Source organism: Bufo gargarizans, chromosome 8 (assembly GCF_014858855.1).
Source record: "Bufo gargarizans isolate SCDJY-AF-19 chromosome 8, ASM1485885v1, whole genome shotgun sequence".
Lineage (NCBI taxonomy): Eukaryota > Metazoa > Chordata > Amphibia > Anura > Bufonidae > Bufo > Bufo gargarizans.
Window position 1 is genome coordinate 117,433,347 of NC_058087.1, and position 25,779 is coordinate 117,459,125.

The 25,779-nt window shown below is 43.5% G+C and overlaps 1 protein-coding gene across 3 annotated transcripts in view; it reads right to left on the minus strand.

Annotated features, from left to right (window-relative positions):
- VPS16 (VPS16 core subunit of CORVET and HOPS complexes) overlaps nt 1-25,779 on the minus strand; it is a 517,606-nt gene that overhangs the window by 36,861 nt on the left and 454,966 nt on the right. For all 3 annotated transcript variants that reach the window (XM_044302613.1, XM_044302614.1, XM_044302612.1), the window contains 2 exons: nt 23,169-23,338; nt 6,248-6,344 (listed from right to left, as the gene is read on the minus strand). In XM_044302613.1, coding sequence (XP_044158548.1) covers nt 6,248-6,344; nt 23,169-23,338 — 267 coding nt within the window. The remainder of the gene's footprint in view (nt 1-6,247; nt 6,345-23,168; nt 23,339-25,779) is intronic.

Genomic DNA, 25,779 nt, shown 5'->3' on the forward strand with positions numbered 1-25,779 from the left:
CAGGGGGGTTATCAATGACAGGGGGTGATCAGGGTAATCAGGGTGATCACCCCCCTGTCACTGATCACCCCCCCTGTAAGGCTCCATTCAGACATCCGCATGACTTTTTACGGATCCATGGATACATGGATCGGATCCACAGACCGCATGCGGACGTCTGAATGGAGCCTTACAGGGGGGTTATCAATGACAGGGGGTGATCAGGGTAATCAGGGTGATCACCCCCCCTGTAAGGCTCCATTCAGACATCCGCATGATTTTTTACGGATCCATGGATACATGGATCGGATCCACAGAACGCATGCGGACGTCTGAATGGAGCCTTACAGGGGGGTTATCAATGACAGGGGGTGATCAGGGTAATCAGGGTGATCACCCCCCTGTCACTGATCACCCCCCCTGTAAGGCTCCATTCAGACATCCGCATGATTTTTTACGGATCCATGGATCGGATCCACAGAACGCATGCGGACGTCTGAATGGAGCCTTACAGGGGGGTTATCAATGACAGGGGGTGATCAGGGTAATCAGGGTGATCACCCCCCTGTCACTGATCACCCCCCCTGTAAGGCTCCATTCAGACATCCGCATGATTTTTTACGGATCCATGGATCGGATCCACAAAACGCATGCGGACGTCTGAATGGAGCCTTACAGGGGGGTTATCAATGACAGGGGGTGATCAGGGTAATCAGGGTGATCACCCCCCTGTCACTGATCACCCCCCCTGTAAGGCTCCATTCAGACGTTCGCATGATTTTTACGGATCCATGGATACATGGATCGGATCCGTAAAAATCATGCGGACGTCTGAATGGAGCCTTACAGGGGGGTGATCAATGACAGGGGGTGATCAGGGAGTGTATATGGGTGATCACCCGCCTGTCATTGATCACCCCCCTGTAAGGCTCCATTCAGACGTCCGCATGATTTTTACGGATCCATGGATACATGGATCGGATCCGTAAAAATCATGCGGACGTCTGAATGGAGCCTGACAGGGGGGTGATCAATGACAGGGGGTGATCACCCGCCTGTCATTGATCACCCCCCTGTAAGGCTCCATTCAGACGTCCGCATGATTTTTACGGATCCATGGATCGGATCCGTAAAAATCATGCGGACGTCTGAATGGAGCCTGACAGGGGGGTGATCAATGACAGGGCGGTGATCAATGACAGGGGGGTGATCAGGGAGTTTATATGGGGTGATCAGGGGTTTATAAGGGGTTAATAAGTGACGGGGGGGGGGGGGGGGGGGGGGGAGTGTAGTGTAGTGTGGTGTTTGGTGGGACTGTACTGACCTACCTGTGTCCTCTGGTGGTCGATCCTAACAAAAGGGACCACCAGAGGACCAGGTAGGAGGTATATTAGACGCTGTTATGAAAACAGCGTCTAATATACCTGTTAGGGGTTAAAAAATTCGGATCTCCAGCCTGCCAGCGAGCGATCGCCGCTGGCAGGCTGGAGATCCACTCGCTTACCTTCTGTTCCTGTGAGCGCGCGCGCCTGCGTGCGCGCGTTCACAGGAAATCTCGCGTCTCGCGAGATGACGCGCCGATGCGTCCAGGAGGAATAAATCAACCACCTCCCGGACGCATCGGTGCGTACAGCGGTCGGGAGGTGGTTAAGGCCACTCGTCTTCTCAGGGCATTCCATAGGTCCCATCCTGAGAAGGTGGGCTCTCAGTGTCCGGAGTCCACTCATAGAGGGAGGGGTACTGTCACCACCAGATCTTTGAGAAGTTCTGATAGACGTTCTTCAGTACTTCCTGCATGATCTTCTTTTGTTTTGCTTTCGTTTTGACATCTCTCCTCCCTCTCCCAGCTGTCATCTATTAGCAGTGATTGCCTCCCTATATATCTCCTCCCCATACTGCCTCACCTTGCGGTTTATACAACTTCCTGGACTGTGCTGATGCTAGAAGCTGCTACTGCTGCATCCACAAGATAAGTCTGTTCCTTTATTTCTGTTTTCCTGTGGTCTTGATCCTAGGTGACCCTGACTCCCTCCGTATTTCGTGTAGGGAGTCTGTGGTCGTGTCCCCTCACTATTATAGGATGTTCAGGTGTCATACAGTCGAGGAACGAGGGTATGCAATTATCTACCATAGAGATTTTTGCATAGGCTGAGCAGTAAGGGAGAGTGCTAGGGCTCTTACAGGGCTTACCCTCTTGTTCCTTAGTTTTGGATCAAGTCAGTCGGATCTTCATTTGTGTCTTCTAGTTTGCTGCAACACCATCCGTGACAATTAGCTTCTTTAATCCCTCTGACATTCCAGCTCAAAAACCTCACTAAGTTAGCCATACATATCCCATGATATTATAAAAGTATTCTCATACCTCAAAAGAGTCAACAACACACCCAAAGCATATTTATGAATTGCAGTGTAAACCTCATTTTGATTCCACAAGATCATTATTCTCATAGCTGCAGTTCCCGAGGTATTAACCCTAAACTTTCCCCGAACAGTGCTTCTAAAAAGGCAGTTAACAGCTCAATATTCACTAATATCAGTCGTTAGTGTCATAGCTCCCTACACCTCCCCTGGTCGGCATTTATAAAGGGCAGAAATATCACATATTGTATCCCCGCTGCATTCTATAATAATGCTTACGTCCTGAATATAATCAAGCTATCATATCAAACACTCTGTACGTTATCTAATATCTGCACAGGTACGCTCACATACCTTTCGACTCATTGTGTGTAACCATGTTACTTGTGCTTGAGTGTAAGAGCTAACTATTAATCCTCCTGGTGCCTTTCCTCACGAAGCTGCCGTTCAAGTCGAACCAGCCATCTCATTGCCTCTCTTGAATCTTCAAAAAAGCTGGTATCTCCCAGGGCGACCACTCTTAGTTTTGCTGGGTACATCATGGAAAAAGTGACACTCAGCGCCCTCAAGCGTCACTTTTTGTGGAGGAATCTTGCTCTTCTTTTCTTTTACCTTTAGGGAATAGTCAGGAAAGAACGACAACTTGTGTACATTGACGGAAAGCTCAGTTAAATTTCTAGCTTTTCTGAGAATAATGTCCCGATCTCTATAATGGAGTATTTTCATGAACACAGGTCTTGGTGGTACACTCGGCGGTAATGGGACTCTGTGGAGTCGTTCAATCGCAAATAATTGGATTAAAATCTCCACACCAAACTTTTCGTTCAGCCAAGCCTCAAAAAATTCTGTGGGGTTTGCCCCTTCCACCTTCTCGGGCACCCCTACCAGTCGCATATTATTCTGGCATAGCCGGTTCTCAAGGTCATCTTGCTTGGCTGCTACTGAATCTAATCTTCGAGCACATTCTTTTACATCTCTTTTAAGAGGTTGCATGGCGTCCTCCACATATCCCATCTGGTCTTCCAGAGCAGTTGTACGCGCAACCAGATTTTTAAAGTCATGTCTGACTATAGTAATGTATTCTTTTATAGCTTCCACTTCCAATGAGAGAGTGTTCAGCAACCTGCCACATTTAGCTATAGCCTGCATAACATCTTTGAGAGTCGGCTCTTCTGAGTCGATTCCTGGACCACTGACTCCATTTGTGTGCCACGTGTCTGCAGAAAATCATATCTGTTAGGGCTACATATATTTCCTACTTCAGCCCCTGCTCCATCACCCTGAGTCTAGGTCATTATCGTCTAGTGGAGGTGACCGCTTTACACAAATCCCTTTTGCATTTAATGTTGTGGCTGAGCAAGCATATTTTTCTAGCCTTGCCACAGCATCACGCTGTATCTCCACTGTGCGACGCCATCTTGATTAGCCTTGTCCGCTCCTCTCACCTCCTTTCTCTTGGTCATGGCTGAGAGATGACGCTTCTGCCAGACACCAGTGTGATTCTCGATGAGCCAGGAACAAGTTAAGTGCTTTCGCAGCGAGAATATTAAAGTTTTTCAGGATAAACTGCCGGGTATGTGCAGGAGCCCAGCAGACACACAGCCGTTCACATGCCTGGCTAGCCACGCCCCAGGCCCGAAATTTCTGATTTATGTTCTCAAGCAAAGTTTTGTCTTCTGAGGTTAGGTCTTTAACCATGGCATGTACAGCAAAAATAAATCAGGTTGGATCAATAATATGCTGATGCTCAACTACTTGGTCTGAGTCATACAAAGTACATTTGCCTTGACATTGTGGTCTGCATATCAAAAGTGGAAACATAAATTACAGTATGCAAAGAATAGAGACCACCTAGCTTGACGAGGAACGAATGACTGAGCAGTGTGAAAAGGGTAATTGTTTTGTGGAATGTTACATAGCACCCTCCAGAAGATGTCTTAACTCCTCCAGAGTTAACTTGACGGAAATTTGTGGTCTCCTTTAAGGTTTGGAATGCAGCTCCAATCCTTGGCATTCAACCCCTTTCTTCTGAGGGCAGAGATGGGTCCATGGATTGCAGGATAAAACTTACTAGGAAAGGTTAAAAGACCTTAATATGTATAGCTTGGAAGAAAGAAGAGACCGAGGGGATATGATAGAAACTTTTAAATACATAAAGGGAATCAACTCGGTAAAGGAGGAGAGCATATTTAAAAGAAGAAAAACTACCACAAGAGGACACAGTTTTAAATTAGAGGGGAAAAGGTTTAAAAGTAATATAAGGAAGTATTACTTTACTGAGAGAGTAGTGGATGCATGGAATAGCCTTCCTGCAGAAGTGGTAGCGGCAAATACAGTGAAGGAGTTTAAGCATGCATGGGATAGGCATAAGGCTATCCTTCATATAAGATAGGACCAGGGACTATTCATAGGATTCAGATATATTGGGCAGACTAGATGGGCCAAATGGTTCTTATCTGCCGACACATTCTATGTTTCTATGGTGAGTGTAGAGAAATGTGGGATAAATAAAAAATTATTAGCAAAACCTAACAACTGGTGGATGGCTCCCAGCCAAAAAAACACATGGTCATGTGAAAGGTGTCCGTTTTGTGATCCACAAATCGCAGATTTGAAAAACACAGATCCCGCCTATGCGCATGCTGTCATTTTCTTCATTTAAATAGAAATGGACTATCCTTGTCCGCAAAATGAACAAAAATAGGAAATGTTCTTTATTGCAGGGCTGCAGATTGGATGTGCAGATGCAGACAGCACATGGAGTGTTGTCCGCATCTTTTGTGGCCCCACTGAAATGAATGGGTCCACATCTAATCCGCAAAAAATTACAAAACATATGGTTAGTTTTCCGCACTGAATCAGTGGATTTTGTCTAGAAATCCTACTGCAGTATTTGCACGCCACACCACAATACCATGTTGTAATGACTTTGCGACTTGATTTGCCACAAAAGTTGCATTGATAGATTTGTAATGAAACTTACATAACCGACCAATTTTCAAAAATGGAGTGAATGACATGAAAAATGCAAGAAGCCATACATTTTTAAGCTAGTTTTTTTAAACCAGAATTCTGGTTGTGATAATTCCCCCATAGAATCAGTTGTCTACTTCTCCAAGATTTCTTACCTCATTTGTTAGGAAGTAATCATGAGGAATTGTATAGCTAGGGCTTGCCCTAGGTTCACAATGGGCCCTTTAACTTCTTTCAACTACCCATTATACTATTTCTCAATAAGGTTGCATTTGTGTGGCTTTTTTGTGAAAAATTACACATACAGTCCTGATCAAAAGTTTAAGACCACTTCAAAAATGGCAAAAAATCATATTTTACATTGTTGGATTAACTGAAAAACAGCCTGTTTCAGTTTAATCGTTGTTTTCAATTAATTGAATGCTCCAAAAACAATGTCTCGCTCTCATTTCTTCTTGTTGCATGTTGAAGCTCTACTTGGAACCTTGTTAAGATCCAGCCATGCTAAATATGATTTTTTGCCATTTTTCAAGTGGTCTTAAACTTTTGATCAGGACTGTATATTTCCCTGTTGACTTAGCTATTAAAGGGGTTATCCCACAAATTTAAAGGCATATTTCCATATTGTCAAGATATGCCATAAACATCCAAAAGGTGTGAGCCCCACCAATGGGACCAAGTTTACAGATTGCCAGGTGTCTGAAGAAGGCAATATTACTGAATGATGAAAACTGCTTACACTTCTTTATATTTAGGTCTGCAAACAACAAATCTGCAAAATCTGGATCCCTTCCATGTGCATTCCGTGTTTTTTGCACTGCATAGCCCCATATAAATGATAGGGGCAGTGTACTGTCCACAAAAAAATGCAGACAGGACATTGATGAATAAAAAATAAAATAAAAGATATAAAAACTTTGGATGAAAAAAAACTTACTAGGTACCCTATTGGGGATTTTTTAGTTTTTGAAAAATTTTCCAACTCTTCCCAATCTTCCTTCTCTGCCAGTGCAGATATCTTCAGCCACCAGTACCTGAAGATAGAAAGAAATATTACATCAAATACAGTACCTTAGGAGAAAGATGAAAATTTCTCTTATCAGTAATTGGATTTTTGGCACCAGCTAGAGGCTATCCTGCCTCCCGGGGACAGGAAAAAACATGGGAGACCAATTAAGTTAAAAGGCCCCTCCCCTTCTCCAGTCTCCGGTTAGTAGACTAGGATACAGAATTGATGCTATACAACAAAAACGTATATATAAATATACAACTGAAACCATAAGTTTACATACACTATATAAAAAGACACATATGCATGTTTTTCTCAATATCTCACATGAAATCAGAATAAACCTTTCCTGTTTTGGGTCAATTAGGATTACTATAATTATTATTATTTGCCGAATGCCAGAATAACGAGAGAGAGAATGTTTTAAGACATTTTTATTACCTTCTGCAAAGTCAAAAGTTTACATACATTTCATTAATATTTGGTCCAATTGCCCTTAAACTGTATGACTTTGGTCAAACATTTTGCATATCCTTCCAAAATCTCACAATATTTGTTTGGAATTTGGGCCCATTCCTCCTGACAAAACTGGTATAACTGAGCCATGTTTGTTGGTCGCCTTGCTCGCACCTGCCTTTTCAGCTTTTCCCATAAATTTTCAATAGGATTGAGACTAGGACTTTGTGATGGCAACTCCAAAACATTGACTTTGTTATCCTTAAGCCACTTTTTAGCCAGTTTGGCAGCATGCTTGGGGTCATTGTCCATTTAGAAGACCCATTTCCGCCTAAGCTTTAACCACTTAAGGACCACAGGTTTATACCCCCCTAGTGACCAGGCCCTTTTTTACAAATCGGCACTCCACAACTTTAGCGGTTTATTGCTCGGTCATGCAACTTACCACCCAAATGAATTTTACCTCCTTTTCTTCTCACTAATGGAGCTTTCATTTGGTGGTATTTTATTGCCGCTGACATTTTCACTTTTTTTGTTATTAATCGAAATTTAACGATTTTTTTGCAAAAAAATGACATTTTTCACTTTCAGCTGTAAAATTTTGCAAAAAAAACGACATCCATATATACATTTTTCGCCATATTTATTGTTCTACATGTCTTTGATAAAAAAAAAATGTTTGGGCAAAAAAAAAAAAATGGTTTGGGTAAAAGTTATAGCATTTGCAAACTATGGTACAAAAATGTGAATTTCCGCTTTTTGAAACAGCTCTGACTTTCTGAGCACCTGTCATGTTTCCTGAGGTTCTACAATGCCCAAACAGTAGAAAACCCCCACAAATGACCCCATTTCGGAAAGTAGACACCCTAAGGTATTCGCTGATGGGCATAGTGAGTTCATAGAACTTTTTATTTTTTGTCACAAGTTAGCGGAAAATGATGATGATTTTTTATTTTATTTTTTTCTTACAAAGTCTCATATTCCACTAACTTGCGACAAAAAATAAAAAATTCTAAAAACTTGCCATGCCCCTCACGGAATACCTTGGGGTGTCTTCTTTCCAAAATGGGGTCACTTGTGGGGTAGTTATACTGCCCTGGCAATTTAGGGGCCCAAATGTGTGAGAAGAACTTTGCAATCAAAATGTGTAAAAAATGACCGGTGAAATCCAAAAGGTGCACTTTGGAATATGTGCCCCTTTGCCCACCTTGGCTGCAAAAAAGTGTCACACATCTGGTATCGCCGTACTCAGGAGAAGTTGGGGAATGTGTTTTGAGGTGTCATTTTACATATACCCATGCTGGGTGAGAAAAATATCTTGGTCAAATGCCAACTTTGTATAAAAAAATGGGAAAAGTTGTCTTTTGCCAAGATATTTCTCTCACCCAGCATGGGTATATGTAAAATGACACCCCAAAACACATTCCCCAACTTCTCCTGAGTACGGCGATACCACGTGTGACACTTTTTTGCTGCCAAGGTGGGCAAAGGGGCACATATTCCAAAGTGCACCTTTCAGATTTTGCAGGCCATTTTTTACACATTTTGATTGCAAGGTACTTCTCACACATTTGGGCCCCTAAATTGCCAGGGCAGTATAACTACGCCACAAGTGACCCCATTTTGGAAAGAAGACACCCCAAGGTATTCCGTGAGGGGCATGGCGAGTTCCTAGAATTTTTTATTTTTTGTCACAAGTTAGCGGAAAATGATGATTTTTTATTTTTTATCTTTTTTCCTTACAAAGTCTCATATTCCACTAACTTGCGACAAAAAATAAAAAATTCTAGGAACTCGCCATGCCCCTCACGGAATACCTTGGGGTGTCTTCTTTCCAAAATGGGGTCACTTGTGGCGTAGTTATACTGCCCTGGCAATTTAGGGGCCCAAATGTGTGAGAAGTACTTTGCAATCAAAATGTGTAAAAAATGGCCGGTGAAATCCGAAAGGTGCACTTTGGAATATGTGCCTCTTTGCCCACCTTGGCATCAAAAAAGTGTCACACATCTGGTATCGCCGTACTCAGGAGAAGTTGGGGAATGTGTTTTGGGGTATCATTTTACATATACCCATGCTGGGTGAGAGAAATATCTTGGCAAAAGACAACTTTTCCCATTTTTTTTATACAAAGTTGGCATTTGACCAAGATATTTTTGTCACCCAGCATGGGTATATGTAAAATGACACCCCAAAACACATTCCCCAACTTCTCATGAGTACGGCGATACCAGATGTGTCACACTTTTTTGCTGCCAAGGTGGGCAAAGGGGCACATATTCCAAAGTGCACCTTTCGGATTTTGCAGGGCATTTTTTACACATTTTGATTGCAAAGTTCTTCTCACACATTTGGGCCCCTAAATTGCCAGGGCAGTATAACTACGCCACAAGTGACCCCATTTTGGAAAGAAGACACCCCAAGGTATTCCGTGAGGGGCATGGCGAGTTCCTAGAATTTTTTATTTTTTGTCGCAAGTTAGTGGAATATGAGACTTTGTAAGGAAAAAAGAAAAAAAAAGAAAAATCATCATTTTCCGCTAACTTGTGACAAAAAATAAAAAATTCTAGGAACTCGCCGTGCCCCTCACGGAATACCTTGGGGTGTCTTCTTTCCAAAATGGGGTCACTTGTGACGTAGTTATACTGCCCTGGCAATTTAGGGGCCCAAATGTGTAAGAAGTACCTTGCAATCAAAATCTGTAAAAAATGGCCGGTGAAATCCGAAAGGTGCACTTTGCAATATGTGCCCCTTTGCCCACCTTGGCAGCAAAAAAGTGTCACACATGTGGTATCGCCGTACTCAGGAGAACTTGGGGAATGTGTTTTGGGGTGTCATTTTACATATACCCATGCTGGGTGAGAGAAATATCTTGGCAAAAGACAACTTTTCCCATTTTTTTATACAAAGTTGGCATTTGACCAAGATATTTTTCTCACCCAGCATGGGTATATGTAAAATGACACCCCAAAACACATTCCCCAACTTCTCCTGAGTACGGCGATACCACATGTGTGACACTTTTTTGCAGCCTAGATGCGCAAAGGGGCCCAAATTCCTTTTAGGAGGGCATTTTTAGACATTTGGATCCCAGACTTCTTCTCACACTTTCGGGCCCCTAAAAAGCCAGGGCAGTATAAATACCCCACATGTGACCCCACTTTGGAAAGAAGACACCCCAAGGTATTCAATGAGGGGCCTGGCGAGTTCCTAGAATTTTTTTTTTTTTTGCATAAGTTAGCGGATATTGATTTTTTTTTGTTTTTTTCCTCACAAAGTCTCACTTTCCGCTAACTTAGGACAAAAATTTCAATCTTTCATGGACTCAATATGCCCCTCACGGAATACCTTGGGGTGTCTTCTTTCCGAAATGGGGTCACATGTGGGGTATTTATACTGCCCTGGCTTTTTAGGGGCCCTAAAGCGTGAGAAGAAGTCTGGAATATAAATGTCTAAAAATGTTTACGCATTTGGATTCCGTGAGGGGTATGGTGCGTCCATGTGAGATTTTATTTTTTGACACAAGTTAGTGGAATATGAGACTTTGTAAGAAAAAACAAAAACAAACAAAAAATTTCCGCTAACTTGTGCCAAAAAAAATGTCTGAATGGAGCCTTACCGGGGGGGGGGGGGGGGGGGGTGATCAATGACAGGGGGGTGATCAATGACAGGGGGGTGATCACCCATATAGACTCCCTGATCACCCCCCCTGTAAGGCTCCATTCAGACATCCGCATGATTTTTTACGGATCCATGGATACATGTATCGGATCCACAGAACGCATGCGGACGTCTGAATGGAGCCTTACAGGGGGGTTATCAATGACAGGGGGTGATCAGGGTAATCAGGGTGATCACCCCCCTGTCACTGATCACCCCCCCTGTAAGGCTCCATTCAGACATCCGCATGATTTTTTACGGATCCATGGATACATGTATCGGATCCACAGAACGCATGCGGACGTCTGAATGGAGCCTTACAGGGGGGTTATCAATGACAGGGGGTGATCAGGGTAATCAGGGTGATCACCCCCCCTGTAAAGCTCCATTCAGACATCCGCATGATTTTTTACGGATCCATGGATACATGTATCGGATCCACAGAACGCATGCGGACGTCTGAATGGAGCCTTACAGGGGGGTTATCAATGACAGGGGGTGATCAGGGTAATCAGGGTGATCACCCCCCTGTCACTGATCACCCCCCCTGTAAGGCTCCATTCAGACATCCGCATGATTTTTTACGGATCCATGGATACATGTATCGGATCCACAAAACGCATGCGGACGTCTGAATGGAGCCTTACAGGGGGGTTATCAATGACAGGGGGTGATCAGGGTAATCAGGGTGATCACCCCCCTGTCACTGATCACCCCCCCTGTAAGGCTCCATTCAGACATCCGCATGATTTTTTACGGATCCATGGATACATGTATCGGATCCACAGAACGCATGCGGACGTCTGAATGGAGCCTTACAGGGGGGTTATCAATGACAGGGGGTGATCAGGGTAATCAGGGTGATCACCCCCCTGTCACTGATCACCCCCCCTGTAAGGCTCCATTCAGACATCCGCATGTGTTTTGTGGATCCGATCCATGTATCCATGGATCCGTAAAAAATCATGCGGATGTCTGAATGGAGCCTTACAGGGGGGGTGATCAATGACAGGGGGTGATCAGGGAGTGTATATGGGTGATCACCCGCCTGTCATTGATCACCCCCCTGTCATTGATCACCCCCCTGTAAGGCTCCATTCAGACATCCGCATGATTTTTTACGGATACATGGATCGGATCCACAAAACGCATGCTGACGTCTGAATGGAGCCTTACAGGGGGGTTATCAATGACAGGGGGTGATCAGGGTAATCAGGGTGATCACCCCCCTGTCACTGATCACCCCCCCTGTAAGGCTCCATTCAGACATCCGCATGATTTTTTACGGATCCATGGATACATGGATCGGATCCACAAAACGCATGCTGACGTCTGAATGGAGCCTTACAGGGGGGTTATCAATGACAGGGGGTGATCAGGGTAATCACCCCCCTGTCACTGATCACCCCCCCTGTAAGGCTCCATTCAGACATCCGCATGATTTTTTACGGATCCATGGATCGGATCCACAAAACGCATGCGGACGTCTGAATGGAGCCTTACAGGGGGGTTATCAATGACAGGGGGGTGATCAGGGAGTGTATATGGGTGATCACCCGCCTGTCATTGATCACCCCCTGTAAGGCTCCATTCAGACGTCCGCATGTGTTTTGCGGATCCGATCCATGTATCCATGGATCCGTAAAAATCATGCGGACGTCTGAATGGAGCCTTACATGGGGGTGATCAATGACAGGGGGTGATCAGGGAGTGTATATGGGTGATCACCCGCCTGTCATTGATCACCCCCCTGTAAGGCTCCATTCAGACGTCCGTATGCTTTTTGCGGATCCGATCCATGTATCCGTGGATCCGTAAAAATCATACGGACGTCTGAACGGAGCCTGACAGGGGGGGTGATCATTGACAGGGCGGTGATCAATGACAGGGGGGTGATCAGGGAGTTTATATGGGGTGATCAGGGGTTTATAAGGGGTTAATAAGTGACGGGGGGGGGGTGTAGTGTAGTGTTTGGTGCGACTGTACTGACCTACCTGAGTCCTCTGGTGGTCGATCCTAACAAAAGGGACCACCAGAGGACCAGGTAGGAGGTATATTAGACGCTGTTATGAAAACAGCGTCTAATATACCTGTTAGGGGTTAAAAAATTCGGATCTCCAGCCTGCCAGCGAGCGATCGCCGCTGGCATGCTGGAGAGCCACTCGCTTACCTTCCGTTCCTGTGAGCGCGCGCGCCTGTGTGCGCGCGTTCACAGGAAATCTCGGCTCACGCGAGATGACGCCAATCGGCGTTAGCGTAGCCTGGGAGCGCCGCAGAGATGACGCCTTTCGGCGTTAGAGTAGCGGTAAGTGGTTAACTTCCTGGCTGATGTCTTGAGATGTTGCTTCAGTATTTCCACATAATCTTCATTCCTCCTGATGCAATCTATTTTTTGTAGTGCACCAAACCCTCCTGTAGCAAAACAACCCCACAACATGATGCTGCCACCCCCATGTTTCAGTTGGGATGGTATTCTTAGGCTTCCAAGCTTCTCCCTTTTTCCTCCAAATGTAACGATGGTCATTATGGCCAAAAAGTTCAATTTTTGTTTTGTCAGACCACAGGACATGTCTACAAAATGTAGGTGTTTGCTCCTGTGTGCATTTGCAAACATTAATCTGGCATTTTTATGTTTCTTTTGGAGTAATGGCTTCTTCCTGGCAGCGTGGCCTTTCAGCCCATGTTGATACAGTACTCGTTTCACTGTGGATATTGACACAATCTTACCAGCTTCCGCCATCCTCCTTACAAGGTCTTTTGCTTTTGTTCTTGCGTTGATATGCACATGTCGGACCAAAGCACGTTCATCTCTGGGGCACAGAACCCATCCCCTTCCTGAGCGGTAAGATGGCTGGACATTCTCATCTTGTTTGTACTTGCGTATAATTGTTTGTACAGATGAACGAGGCACCTTCATGTATCTTAAAATTGGACCTAAAGTTGAGCCAGACTTTTGCAAGTCCACAGTTCTCTTCCTGATATATTGGCTGATTTCTTTAGACTTTCACATGATGCTACACAAAGAAGCAGTGTGTTTCAGGTGTGCATTTAAATACATCCACATGTGTGTCTCTAATTCACTCAGATGTTGCCAACAAACCTAACAGAAGCTTCCAAACACATGACATCACCAAACATTGACATCACCAGAATTGTTTAAAGTCATAGTAATCTTAGTGCATGTAAACTTTTGACATTGCAGAAAGTCATAAAAATGACAAATTGGGCTACTTTCACACTTGCGTTCGGAGCGGATCCATCTGGTGTCTGCACAGACGGATCCGCTCCTATAATGCAGACGATGGGATCCGTTCAGAACGGATCCGTCTGCATTATATTTCAGAAAAAAGTCTGAAAGTTAGTCAGATGGATCCGTCCAGACTTTACATTGAAAGTCAATGGGGGACGGAACTGTTTGAAATTGAGCCATATTGTGTCAACTTCAAACGGATCCGTCCCCATTGACTTACATTGTAAGTCTGGACGGATCCGTTTTGCTCCGCACGGCCAGGCGGACACCCGAATGCTGCAAGCTGCTGAGCGGAACGGAGGCCAAATGGTGCCATACTGATGCATTCTGAGCAGATCCGCATCCACTCAGAATGCATTAGGGCTGTACGTACCCGTTCGGGCCGCTTGTGAGAGCCTTCAAACGGACCTCACAAGCGAAACCCCCGAACGCAAGTGTGAAAGTAGCCTTACCAAAAACTAGGTATAACGGTATACGTCCCTTATTGGAATAATACGATTATCAAAGACTGATGGGAATGTTAAAATACAAAATAATAAATGTTTATTAAAAAATAGGGTGTGCAACCTCAACTCATTTGCACAAACAGGCTTAAAGAGGTGTTTACACTATATGGTTAGTAGTGTTATACTGAACACCATATAGCGAAAACAATGGATCGTGGTGTGCTAATGTGAGAAATGCCCCCCCCCCCCCCCCCACTTGTTCGCAATCCAATTATACCTCCACTAACAGTGGTGTCTGGTGGTCAGGCTCACAAGGGCCAATTATATACCAGCAGACAGAGCGTCACAGGACTGATTAGCATATATGCTGCCTATGCCTAACAAAACTGTGTCTGGTGGTAGGCTCACAAAGGCCAGTTGTATACCAGCAGACAATGTCTCACAGGACTGGTTAGAGTGTATGCTGCCTATGACTAATAGTGAGTCTCCTAGATACCCTCGCTCACGGCTACTGCCGCCCTTAATTATGTCAGTTTCTGTATTTGGGGAAACATATCATCCGCGTGACTCTGGCTCAACGCAATTCTGTGCCTAGGTATCGTCGGCACTTCATCAGGAGCCTAAAAAATTAGACGCTGCTACATATTAGTCAATGCCTGATGTGATCAGTGACACTTCGGTTAGAGTATCGGCACTAGGATGGCAGCGCGCAGCCAAAGAAACTCTAAGATTTAGAGGTTCAACATTCCTCCCCCAGAGGCATTGCTACGAGCAGCCTGCCAATCGAGACGCTCCATACTACTCCGCTAGCTGAAACACCCGGAGAACCAGTCCAGGCCACAGGGGAAATGCCAATGGCATGAAGGTATAATGGGGGAACGAATGCATCACATCCATCATATATTGGTACAGGGGACATTCAGATAAAGGATGCAAACAAAATAGCATCATTGAGGCCAGTGGGCTTGGTTGTGTTAAGTCTGAATATCCACTGAGCCTATTTTTAAAGTAACAGAAGATCCCAGTTACCACCCCTTGGTGATCTTTTAATCTGCTAGATACCCTGAAAGGTCACGGATTCTGCCCTTCCATCACAGCACTCAGCCACATGGCGTGCTACAAGTGTGTCATTCAATTTGGCTATATCTGATATATGTTCGCCGATGCACCGTCTCAGTTCACGCTTGGTTTTGCCAACATGTGGGAGGGTGCTGTGATGGAAGGGCAGAATCCGTGACCTTTCAGGGTATCGAGCAGATTAAAAGATCACCAAGGGGTGGTAACTGGGATCTTCTGTTACTTTAAAAAGAGGCTCAGTTCATATTCAGACTTAACACAACCAAACAATATCACTGTAGTAATTATAAGATTTGAAAAGTAACAATACAGAATATCACAGCGTAAAAATGACTTTTCATATAAAACAACACTTTTCCTATCGATTGTTAAAATAATACCCCATATAAATGTAAATAATAATAAACTATGTCAGATATTTTACCAAAGCCTTACTTATTATGTATCCAGGATAATACAATCCGATAAAGAAAATTGCGGCAACTTACAGTTTGAAGACCGTGGACCAAGCCATAGGGTAAATAAGAGGTGAAGTCAGGACAGGGGGAGGGGGGAAAAAAATCCCTAGTGTGTCCCTCAATTTAAGCCTGCCTACAGGCAGAGCACCCGCCCCGAAAGGGGCGACTCCACCTCTCGCTGGCTAAGCCCTCACTGTCGCCTAATTAGACCCTGTCGACGGAAGTGAAAGGTACTTGTCTTTTCTTAGTAGCTTGTCCTTTTGTAGCTTGTCCCAGCAAGCAAAACTGGCCATCTTGACCCTTTTTCCTGTTACTCCATTCGCTGTATTGGAAAAATATTTTTATATTTTAATAGTACAGGCGTTTTCAGTGATACCCATCATATTTATATTTTGCCGGACATTTTGTCGGTGAAACATGCTTGGACACCCATGAGGGACATGGTAGGAAATAATGAGGGTTTAGACACCGAGAGGTGGGATCGCCATTTTCGGGGTGGGTGCTCTGCCTGTAAGCAGGGAGAGTATTAGGCATATTGGAGGGTTAGCTGGTGTCCATCACCCAAGGCAACATCATACTCAACGATTACTGCGCTATCTGCACCCGAGTCCAACCCCTTTCTTCTCGTATCACTGGAAGGTCATGAGTAAAAGTGGACCACACATGACACAGTGTGGTGGCCCAAGTAATTTTAGGGGAATATCACTGATAGTTTCAATGAGATGATCTAATAATCCTGACAGAACCAGATTAAGATCCCAAGGTGGTACCATAGAGTAAAAAGATGGTCCTATTCTAGAAGCGTCTTTAATAAACCATTTTTAAACCTAGGTCTACTTCTGCTATTTTAAACCCCAAGAAGGCTGTGAGGGCAGCTATCTGGACTTTTAGTCCCATATTCAGGCCTATTTGAAGGAAATCCAAAATAATCGAAGAAAACCTTTTAGAGCTTTCAGGACTGCAGTTCAGGCCATAGCCTGATTCCAGGAGCCCTGAATCATCTGATGTGCGCAATGGGCTCCCCAACCTGACCCGCTTGCATCCGTGGTTATGATCATCTGATTTGTTTGACGCCATAGAACTCACTGGCCTAAGTTCTTCTGTATCAGACAATACCACAGGGAGTATTTTACGGATTGAGGAAGGACCACCTTTTTGTCCAGAGACAATTGACTCTTGTCCCACGATGACAGCAGAAAAGACTGAGGAGTTCCGACATGTGCCTGTGCCCACTTGACTGCTGGGATGGTCGCAGTTAGTAGAGTGAGAACAGTCATGATGTCTCTTAGAGAAACCCTTCTTGTCTCTATAAACAGTTTTACCTTCTCCACCAGAGTTTGATTCTTTTCCTGAGGTAGATAAGATGTCATAATTTAGTATGATTCTTCTGCCTCCCTGGGTAGAGATCTGACTTTTCTACATTTATCAACCACCCCAAAGACTCCAAAAACGGTTTCACTCTGATTACCTGGTCACAAAGAATATGTTCTGATTGGACTGCTATTAGGAAGTCGTCAAGGTAAGGGAGGAATAATATTCCCTGCTGATAGAGATGACTCTGCAATGATCTTCGCAAAAATTCTTGGAGCCGAGGATTAGCTGAAGGAAAGAGCCTGAAACTGCAGATGATAAAGATAACCCTGCATGTAGATGGCTATTCTTAGATACTTCTGATGATCTTTGTGAATCAGAATGTGATAATAAGCACCCGCTAGATCTGTTACCATGAGACAGTACCTTGTAAGCAGACTTATCGTTGATCTGATCATTTCCATCTCAAACTTCTTGTAGTGTACAAATTTGTTCAAGTGCTTTAAGATGATTATTGCCCTTTAGGCTCCTTTCGACTTCTTCACCAGGAATACAGGGAAATAAAATCCCTTTCCCTCTTGTTGTACTGGAACCTGTATTAGAACATTTTTCTGTAAGAGGAGCAAAATCTGTGTTTCTAGAAGTTGCTGTTTTCCTTGTATTAAAGGATAACTGTCACATTTAGACCCTAATTTCAATTTTCATATATGTAGTTACTAATAACATAATATTCCAGAATCAGTTACTATTAGACTGACTTACCCCATATTTAATAAGATTCAGCCCTTAGCAACCAGTCTGCATAAAACTGCAATTTCACAATTCAGTTAAGATGGCCGCCACTGCCCTCACCCTGAGGCTAATCCCGCCTGCCCTCACTAGCCAGTAACAATAGCCCCCCAAAAAGTGTCAGTAACCAGAGCCCTCCCCCTTAAAGGGTTAATCTCCTGCAGCACAAAGGGGTCCTCTTACCACATGTTGCTTTCATTTATACACTGAGCAGATGGCAGATTTCCCTTCCCTGTTATGCGCTGGTTCAACGCTGCATTCTCCAAGTCTGCTGAGTGAGGGAGCGTCTGCCAAGCGCAGGGACAGGGAGAAGTGCACACAGCCCAGGCACTGTTATCAGCTGCTGGGGAGGACCTGGCTTTAATAATTTACTTACAGTCCCTGGCTGTCAGTAATGTGACGTTGCATGCAGCCTGCTTCTGCGTCCTCCGTCCTTCAACAAATAGATGGACCATGCCTAGCAACCCTATTTTAAGCACAGGTAAAAATAGGCAATACAGGGAACAAAAATGTGGAATTAAAGGGTAATTGAATACACAGTGAAAAGTTGAAATAGGGCAACCAAGGTGATTTACCACAATCCAATACTTAAACAAAAACCTAAAGTATAATTTTTTTATTTATTTTTTATCATGAATGTCTCTGGAAGGGAATCAAATTCTATTTTGTATCAGGACCAAATTACTGCCAGAATCCAGGGGAAAGAAGATATTTTTTTCCTAGGCAGTGATGTAATTTTTTAATCTTCTTCCCACCTGACATCTGGCGTCATGGGTTACGTTGTATGGTGGACTTGTCCTGGTTAAATAAGAAACCCTTTTGAATGTTGCCAACTCGAAGTGCCTTCTATTTTCTTTAGAATAACTTTGAAATCCCAGTACTTCTTTCAGGATCCTTCCCTTAATTAATTAATTTTTTGTATACTGTCATGCACAGGGAAGACTCTTCTTATCCCCAAAACCACTGAATAACTGATCTTGATTTGAATGTGTCTCCTTAACTTCTTCAATGTTAATGGTAGCACATATTGTTTTTAAAAGAGATGCAGTGTCTTCTATAGCACATAGAGGCTGTCCTGAGTCCTCTTCAGAGGAAGCAGAATTAGGATCATATGATATTTCACCTAAGTCCTCATCTATTAAGATGTGAGGTTCCGTTTTTGATGTAGACAGTTTTTATGACAAACCAGATAGCTTTGAGTCCATTGCTGAGCTTACTTCTCCCTTAATAAGGGATCTAAGGTTATCAATCATAGAAGGAGCTTCTTCTGAAACCACTTTCTGTGTACATTTAATGCATAACTGCTTTTTATAGGACGATGCCAATAGTTTTCTACAAAGAGTAGTGAAGGTTCTCCAGATTTGCAGGCAGCTTTGCCCTGAAAGACAAGCACCTTCAATTTAGAGAAAAGCTGAGAGCCTCCACCATGTATAGCAAAATAGAAAAAGAACTCCCACTGGCCGTCACCACTTTCACCCAGTGCTTAGGCCCAAGTAAAAAAGAAGAGGAGGAAAATGCTTAACAGGCTGAGGACCCTAGGAGGATCCACACTCTTCTTGGCAGACTCTGCATCGGAGGGGAGACACATGGCGACTGCTGACCCAGAACACAGACTTGCCAGGCCTTCTCATGTTCTCCTGCTATATGCCCGATTTTTACTCCGGGTTATGGGGAGTCGCACGATTGCTCCATCGCACATCACACCGCACACCATGTGACGACAGGACGCGGTCAGTGGCGCACCTTAATGCTGCCAAGGAATAGGGAATTTCGGCCCCAGATTTCCCAAACCAAGAGATTTTTCCTGCCGAACTCTTCACCCAAGTGGGGGCTGAACCCGGGGCTGCCCATCTCCACAGGACTTATGCTGAAGCACCAAGTAGGAAACACATTGCTGCTCCTAGGCCTCCTGTACTCTGCAACAGCCCTCCTGAGCTAGGCTCAGGGCATACAAACCACCAGGCTGTGCGACTCTAAAACAAAACAAAAAAAACACAGGTGATTCCTCTGCTGCTGTTGGTCTCCAGTTGGACAGGGAACAGGAAACAACTGGAGCAGGAAAAGGAAAGGGGACTTTTAAATTAATTGAAGTCTTCAAGTTGTTTCCTGTACTTGGAAGGTGGGATAACCTCCAGCTGGTGCCGGGGGGGGGGGGGGGCATATGGACAAACCCTTTAAAACAAGCATTTATATGTAAACCCAGTAGCATAGTGACAATTAGTTTTGACATTACAATTATGCATTGATATCTGTGCACTTTCCAATGTGTAGCTAAAGGAACTAGAAAAATTATATAATCGTTACAATTTGCCTGTGTAGCAGTAAAGTGAGTATACTTAAAGGGGTTCTGAAGTTCTTTTTAAATGATGATGTATCCTCTGAATAGTTCATTAGCATATGATCGGAGGGGGTCCAACAACCGGGACCTCCGCCGATTAGCTGTTTGAGAAAGCAGTGGCACTCCAGGAGCACCACGGCCTTCTCTCTGTTTCCATCAGGCCCAGTGACGTCACAACTAGTATCACTGGCCTGGGCGCAGCTAAGCCAGTTATACTAGTCGTGACGTCACTGGGCCTGCGGTAAACAGAGAGAAGGACGCGGCGCTCCTATAGCTCCGCTGCCTTCTCAAACAGCTGATCGTGAGGGTCACGAGTCTAGGACCCCTGCCGATGAGATGCTGATGATCTATCCAGAGCACTCCCATAAAAAAAAATATTATCTGACCTGTTACAAAAGGTACATAATGTAAACTGTAGTGAAGGTATTGTTCTCACTGGTGAGTGTATTTCTGAGTTATAACCTCCCTTCTAATTCTGAGCTGTGTCATGTGACCAACACTTCTTAAGTGTGGGCAGAATGCCTGTTTCTCTCATGTATTCCAATGGGAGCCTCAATGTCAGTCTCATAGGAATAAACAGAGAACTGAATTCCTGTCCTGTGTCAGTTGGAGAGGCAGAGTGTTGGTCCTATGACACAGCAAAGTATCACAAGGGAGGTCATAACTGACAAATACAGTTAGTTACTGGTAAGAAAATACCTTCATTACAGTTTATGTAGTTTCTAAAAAGTCTGAGAATAAAAAGTGTTGGGGGAGTGCTAGTCAGAGACCCTGACAATAAAAATGGGGATAGCTAGGCATGATGGATGAATAAAAGTGTGGCTCTGAAGTGTGAAGTGTCATCTCCCTGCAAGTTACCACAACTGGCCAATCAATGGCTCCAGTAGTGATGTATGCAGGGTGGCAAGTGGCCACTAAACCAGGGAGCTGGCATGTTACACTTGCAGCTAAGGCAGGGAGGGAGACCAGACAAGATAGCACAACTATCCCCAATTTTTTTCAGGCTTTTAAACCCCTTTGCACACCTGGGCATACAGTGCTGCCCATAATTATTCATACCCCAGGCAAATTTTGACTTGGTTACTTTTATTCAACCAGCAAGTAATTTTTTTATGGGAAATGGCATAGGTGTCTCCCAAAAGATTTCTCAGCTTTTATTTACATTTGAACAAAAAGTGTCCAGTCCAAAATTATTCATACCCTTCTCAATAATCAATAGAAAAGCCTTTATTGGCTATAACAGCAATCAAACGAACGCTTACTATAATTGCAGACCAGCTTTTTGCATGTCTCCACAGGTATTTTTGCCCATTCATCTTTAGCAATGAGCTCCAAATATTTCAGGTTGGAGGGTCTTCTTGCCATCACCCTGATCTTTAGCTCTCTCCACAGATTCTCAATTGGATTCAAGTCTGGACTCTGGCTGGGCCATTCCAAAACGTTAATGTTGTTGTCTGCTAACCATTTCTTCACTACTTTTGCTGTGTGTTTTGGGTCATTGTCATGCTGAAATGTCCAATGGTGCCCAAGGCCAAGTTTCTCTGTAGACTGCCTGATGTTGTCATTGAGAATCCTCATGTATTGCTCTTTTTTCATGGTGCCGTTTACGGTGATTAGGTTCCTTGGTCCATTGGCTGAAAAACACCCCCAAAGCATTAGGTTCCCACCACCATGTTTGACAGTGGGGATGGTGTTCTTTGAGTTGAAGGCTTCTCCTTTTTTATGCCAAATGAAGGAAACATCATTGTGTCCAGATGAGCTTTTGCAAAGGCCAAGCGAGCTTTTGTGTGCCTTATCTGGAGAAGTGGCGTCCTCCTTGGTATGCATTGTGCAGTGTCCGTTGGATTGTATGCCTTGAGACATTGCCACCAGCAGAGCCCAGATTCAACAGGATGGCCTTGGTGGTGATCCTTGGATTCTTTTTCATTTCTCTAACTATCCTCCTGGCCAGCACAGGTGTCACTTTTGGCTTCCGACCACGTCCTCTGTGATTTTCCACAGTGCGGAACATCTTGTATTTTTTGCTCAAATGTAAAAAAAAAAAGCTGAGAAATGTTTTTTCCCCACAATAATGCCTCTTGTACATCGTCTTATTATCTTTTGGGAGACACCGATGTCATTTCCCATCAAAAAATTACTTGCTGGTTGAATAAAAGTAACTATAACTCACAATTTGCCAGGGGTATGAATAATTATGGGCAGCACTGTAACTGTCAGCCTAAGGTACACAAGGTGTATATAGAGTGTCCATACCATACACAGAAAATCTCTGTGAATCAATTAGCTGAGAAATGTCACAGACTATTATAGTCTCCAGGAAGTGATGAAGTACAGAGCCCCAACTCAAGAGACCAAGGGTCAAGGATACATGCAAAATATTATTTGTGTATTTAAGATCTAATGATAACTTTGTAAATTGAGATGACTCTTCTCATACAGTCCCTCTTAGGGTATGTTCACATGGAGCTTTTGTCATGCTTTTCTGGTGTCTGAATCAGCATGGAAATTGCGTCAATCTGCCTCCCACTGTTTTGCAACTTTACAGCACAGATTTTTTTTATGTGCACAAAAAAAATTCTTATGTACTCCACTTACTGCACACATAACTTAGGGTGGGTTCACATCCCATTTTTGTCATATGTTTATGTTCTCTAGGAATGATTTTATATAGCCACCAGCTACGAGAGCAGGACTTGCTGCCACCACTTGCTGAGCTACATAGCGGACGGGGCCTCACTAAACACTACATTCTGGCACTTGCAAATACTACACATTGGGAAGTGTTCCAGTCAGGCTGCTCTGCCATGTTGACATATAAAAGACAGTATAACATCATCACCATCTATAATAGAGCAGTTTAGTGTTTAGTGAGGCCTGGCCCCAGGCAGCTCTGCAAGCAAGTGCTCACATTCTAGGATAGGTTGCTGGCTTTTTAAATCATTCTCAGGGAACGCTTTGTAATTTACCTCACCAGAAAATCCATTTGAATTACAGTTTATAAAACATAGTAAAATCGCAAGAGGAAAAAGAACAGCATTATTTTACATTTCTCATTTTAATCAATTACCTTTTATCAGGGATTCTAAATTCTTTATAAAGTTGTTCAGCTTTTTTTTGCATACCATCAAGAATCAGATTATAGATAGTGTCATGTAATGAACAGTCTAGATAAGGTTTATCATTTTTTTCTTGTAGAGAACGCTGAATTCTTAGCAATTTGATTTGATCCTCTGTAACCTATAAACACATTTACAGCGTGGAATACAAATTAGTTTCATTCACATCCTTATAAAAAATATCAAAGCACAAAAAGAAAATGTCTGATCACACAGCTTATCAATATTACTGCCATTTTGTCTCTACTTTGCTTAATAAGCAATTTGTACACGATTAAGATGCTTAAAAGTTGGATCTCGCCCTCGCAAGATATGGTACATCTCACTTATACAAGAAGTCCTGTAGACTTTAAAACTTATGTTTTTACAGCGGTGCTGTTGGGCTGGCAATAATCTAAGTGACTATGGATGAGACCAGAAATACAGAAGTACCTTTATTTTTAGTTTATTGCCAGCCCATCAGCACCCCTTAACCTTTTAGGAGCAGATGTGCTGCAAGCTCTTAGGGTGGCTGTAATATTTAAAAAAGATGGCACAGTCTCTCATGATAGTTAAAGAACACTGTCTTATATCTGTGCTAACCTTATGAATAGAGAAATGGCTCCAAGACGTCCCTAGTAACCTGTGGGCGCGATATAAGACAGACATAGGTGTTCCAAATTTGAAACGTACGCAGCCACCCATGATTAAGCAGTACCCACTGCCTCTGGCTCTGGAGGCAACAATTACTGTCCAGGTGCATGACTGAAACTGCACTGAAAGAAATTCCCTCTATCGCAAATACCGCTCTGTACCCAGATTTCATTTTTCAGCACGACCTGGCACCTGCTCACAGTGCCAAAACCACTTGTATTACTGTGCTCAATTGGCCTGCCAACTTTCCTGACCTGAACCCCATAGAGAATCTGTGGGATATTGGGAAGAGAAAGTTGAGAGACGCAAGACCCAACACTCTGGGTGAGCTTAAGGCCACTATCGAAGCATCCTGGGCCTCCATAACACCTCAGCAGTGCCACAGGCTGATTGCCTCCATGCCACGCCGCATTGAAGCAGTCATTTCTGCAAAAGGATTCCCGACCAGGTATTGAGTGCATAACTGAACATAATTATTTGAAGGTTGACTTTTTTTGTATTAAAAACACTTTTTTTTTATTGGTCGGATGAAATATGCTAATTTTTTTAGATAGGAATTTGGGGTTTTCATGAGCTGTATGCCAAAATCATCAATATTAAAACAATAAAAGGCTTGAACTACTTCAGTTGTGTGTAATGAATCTAAAATATATGAAAGTCTAATGTTTATCAGTACATTACAGAAAATAATGAACTTTATCACAATATGCTTATTTTTTTTAGAAGGACCTGTATATATATATAAATATATATATATATATATATATATATTTCTTTTTATTGTGAAGCAAACAATAAATAGGACAAAATAACAGAAAAAGTCAATGTGCATAACTGTTCACCCCCCTAAGGTCAATACTTTGTCACAGCTCCAAGTCGTTTTGGATAAGTCTCTATGAGCTTGCCACATCTTACCACTGGGATTTTTGCCCATTCCTCCTTGCAAAACTGCTCCAGCTCCTTCAAGTTAGTTGGTTTGCACTTGTAAACAGCATTCTTTAAGTCTGACCACAGATTTTCTATTGGATTGGGATCTGGGCTTTGACTAGGCCATTCCAACACATTTACATGTTTCCCCTTAAACCACTCAAGTGTTGCTTTATCAGTCTGTTTGGGGCCATTGTCCTGCTGGAAGGTGAACCTCCGTCCTAGCCTCAAATCACGCACAGAGTGGTACAGATGTTGCTCAAGAATATCCCTGTATTCATCACAATTCATCTTTCCCTCAACTCTGACCAGTTTCCCAGTCCTGGCTGCTGAAAAAAATCCCCACAGCATGATGCTGCCACCACCACCACCACCATGTTTTACTGTAGGGATGGTGTTCTTTGGATGATGTGATGTGTTGGGTTTGCTCCAGACATAGCGTTTTCTTTGATGGCAGAAAAGTTCAATTTTAGTCTAATCAGACCAGAGCACCTTCCTCCATACATTTTGGGAGTCTCCCACATGCCTTTTTGAAAAACACAACAAGCCTTTTTGTTTTTTTGCTGAAAGTAATAGCTTTCTTCTGGCCACTCTGTCATAAAGCCCAACTATATGGAACGTACGGCTTATTGTCGTCCTATGTACAGATACTCCAGTCTCTGCTGTGGAGCTCTGCAGCTCCTCCAGGGTTAACTTAGGTCTCTGTGCTGCCTCTCTGATTAATGCCCTCCTTGCCCGGTCCGTGAGCTTTGGTGGGCGGCCATCTCTTGGCAGGTTTGCGGTTGTGCCATGTTCTTTCCATTTGGTTATGATATATTTTATGGTGCTCCTGAGGATCATCAAAGATTTGGATATTTTTTAAACCTAACCCTGACTTGTACTTCTCAACAACATTGTCCCTTACTTGTTTGGAGAGTTCCTCGGTCTTCATGGCATTGTTTGGTTAGTGATGCCTCTTGCTTAGGTGTTGCAGCCTCTGGGGCCTTTCAAAAAAGGTGTGCA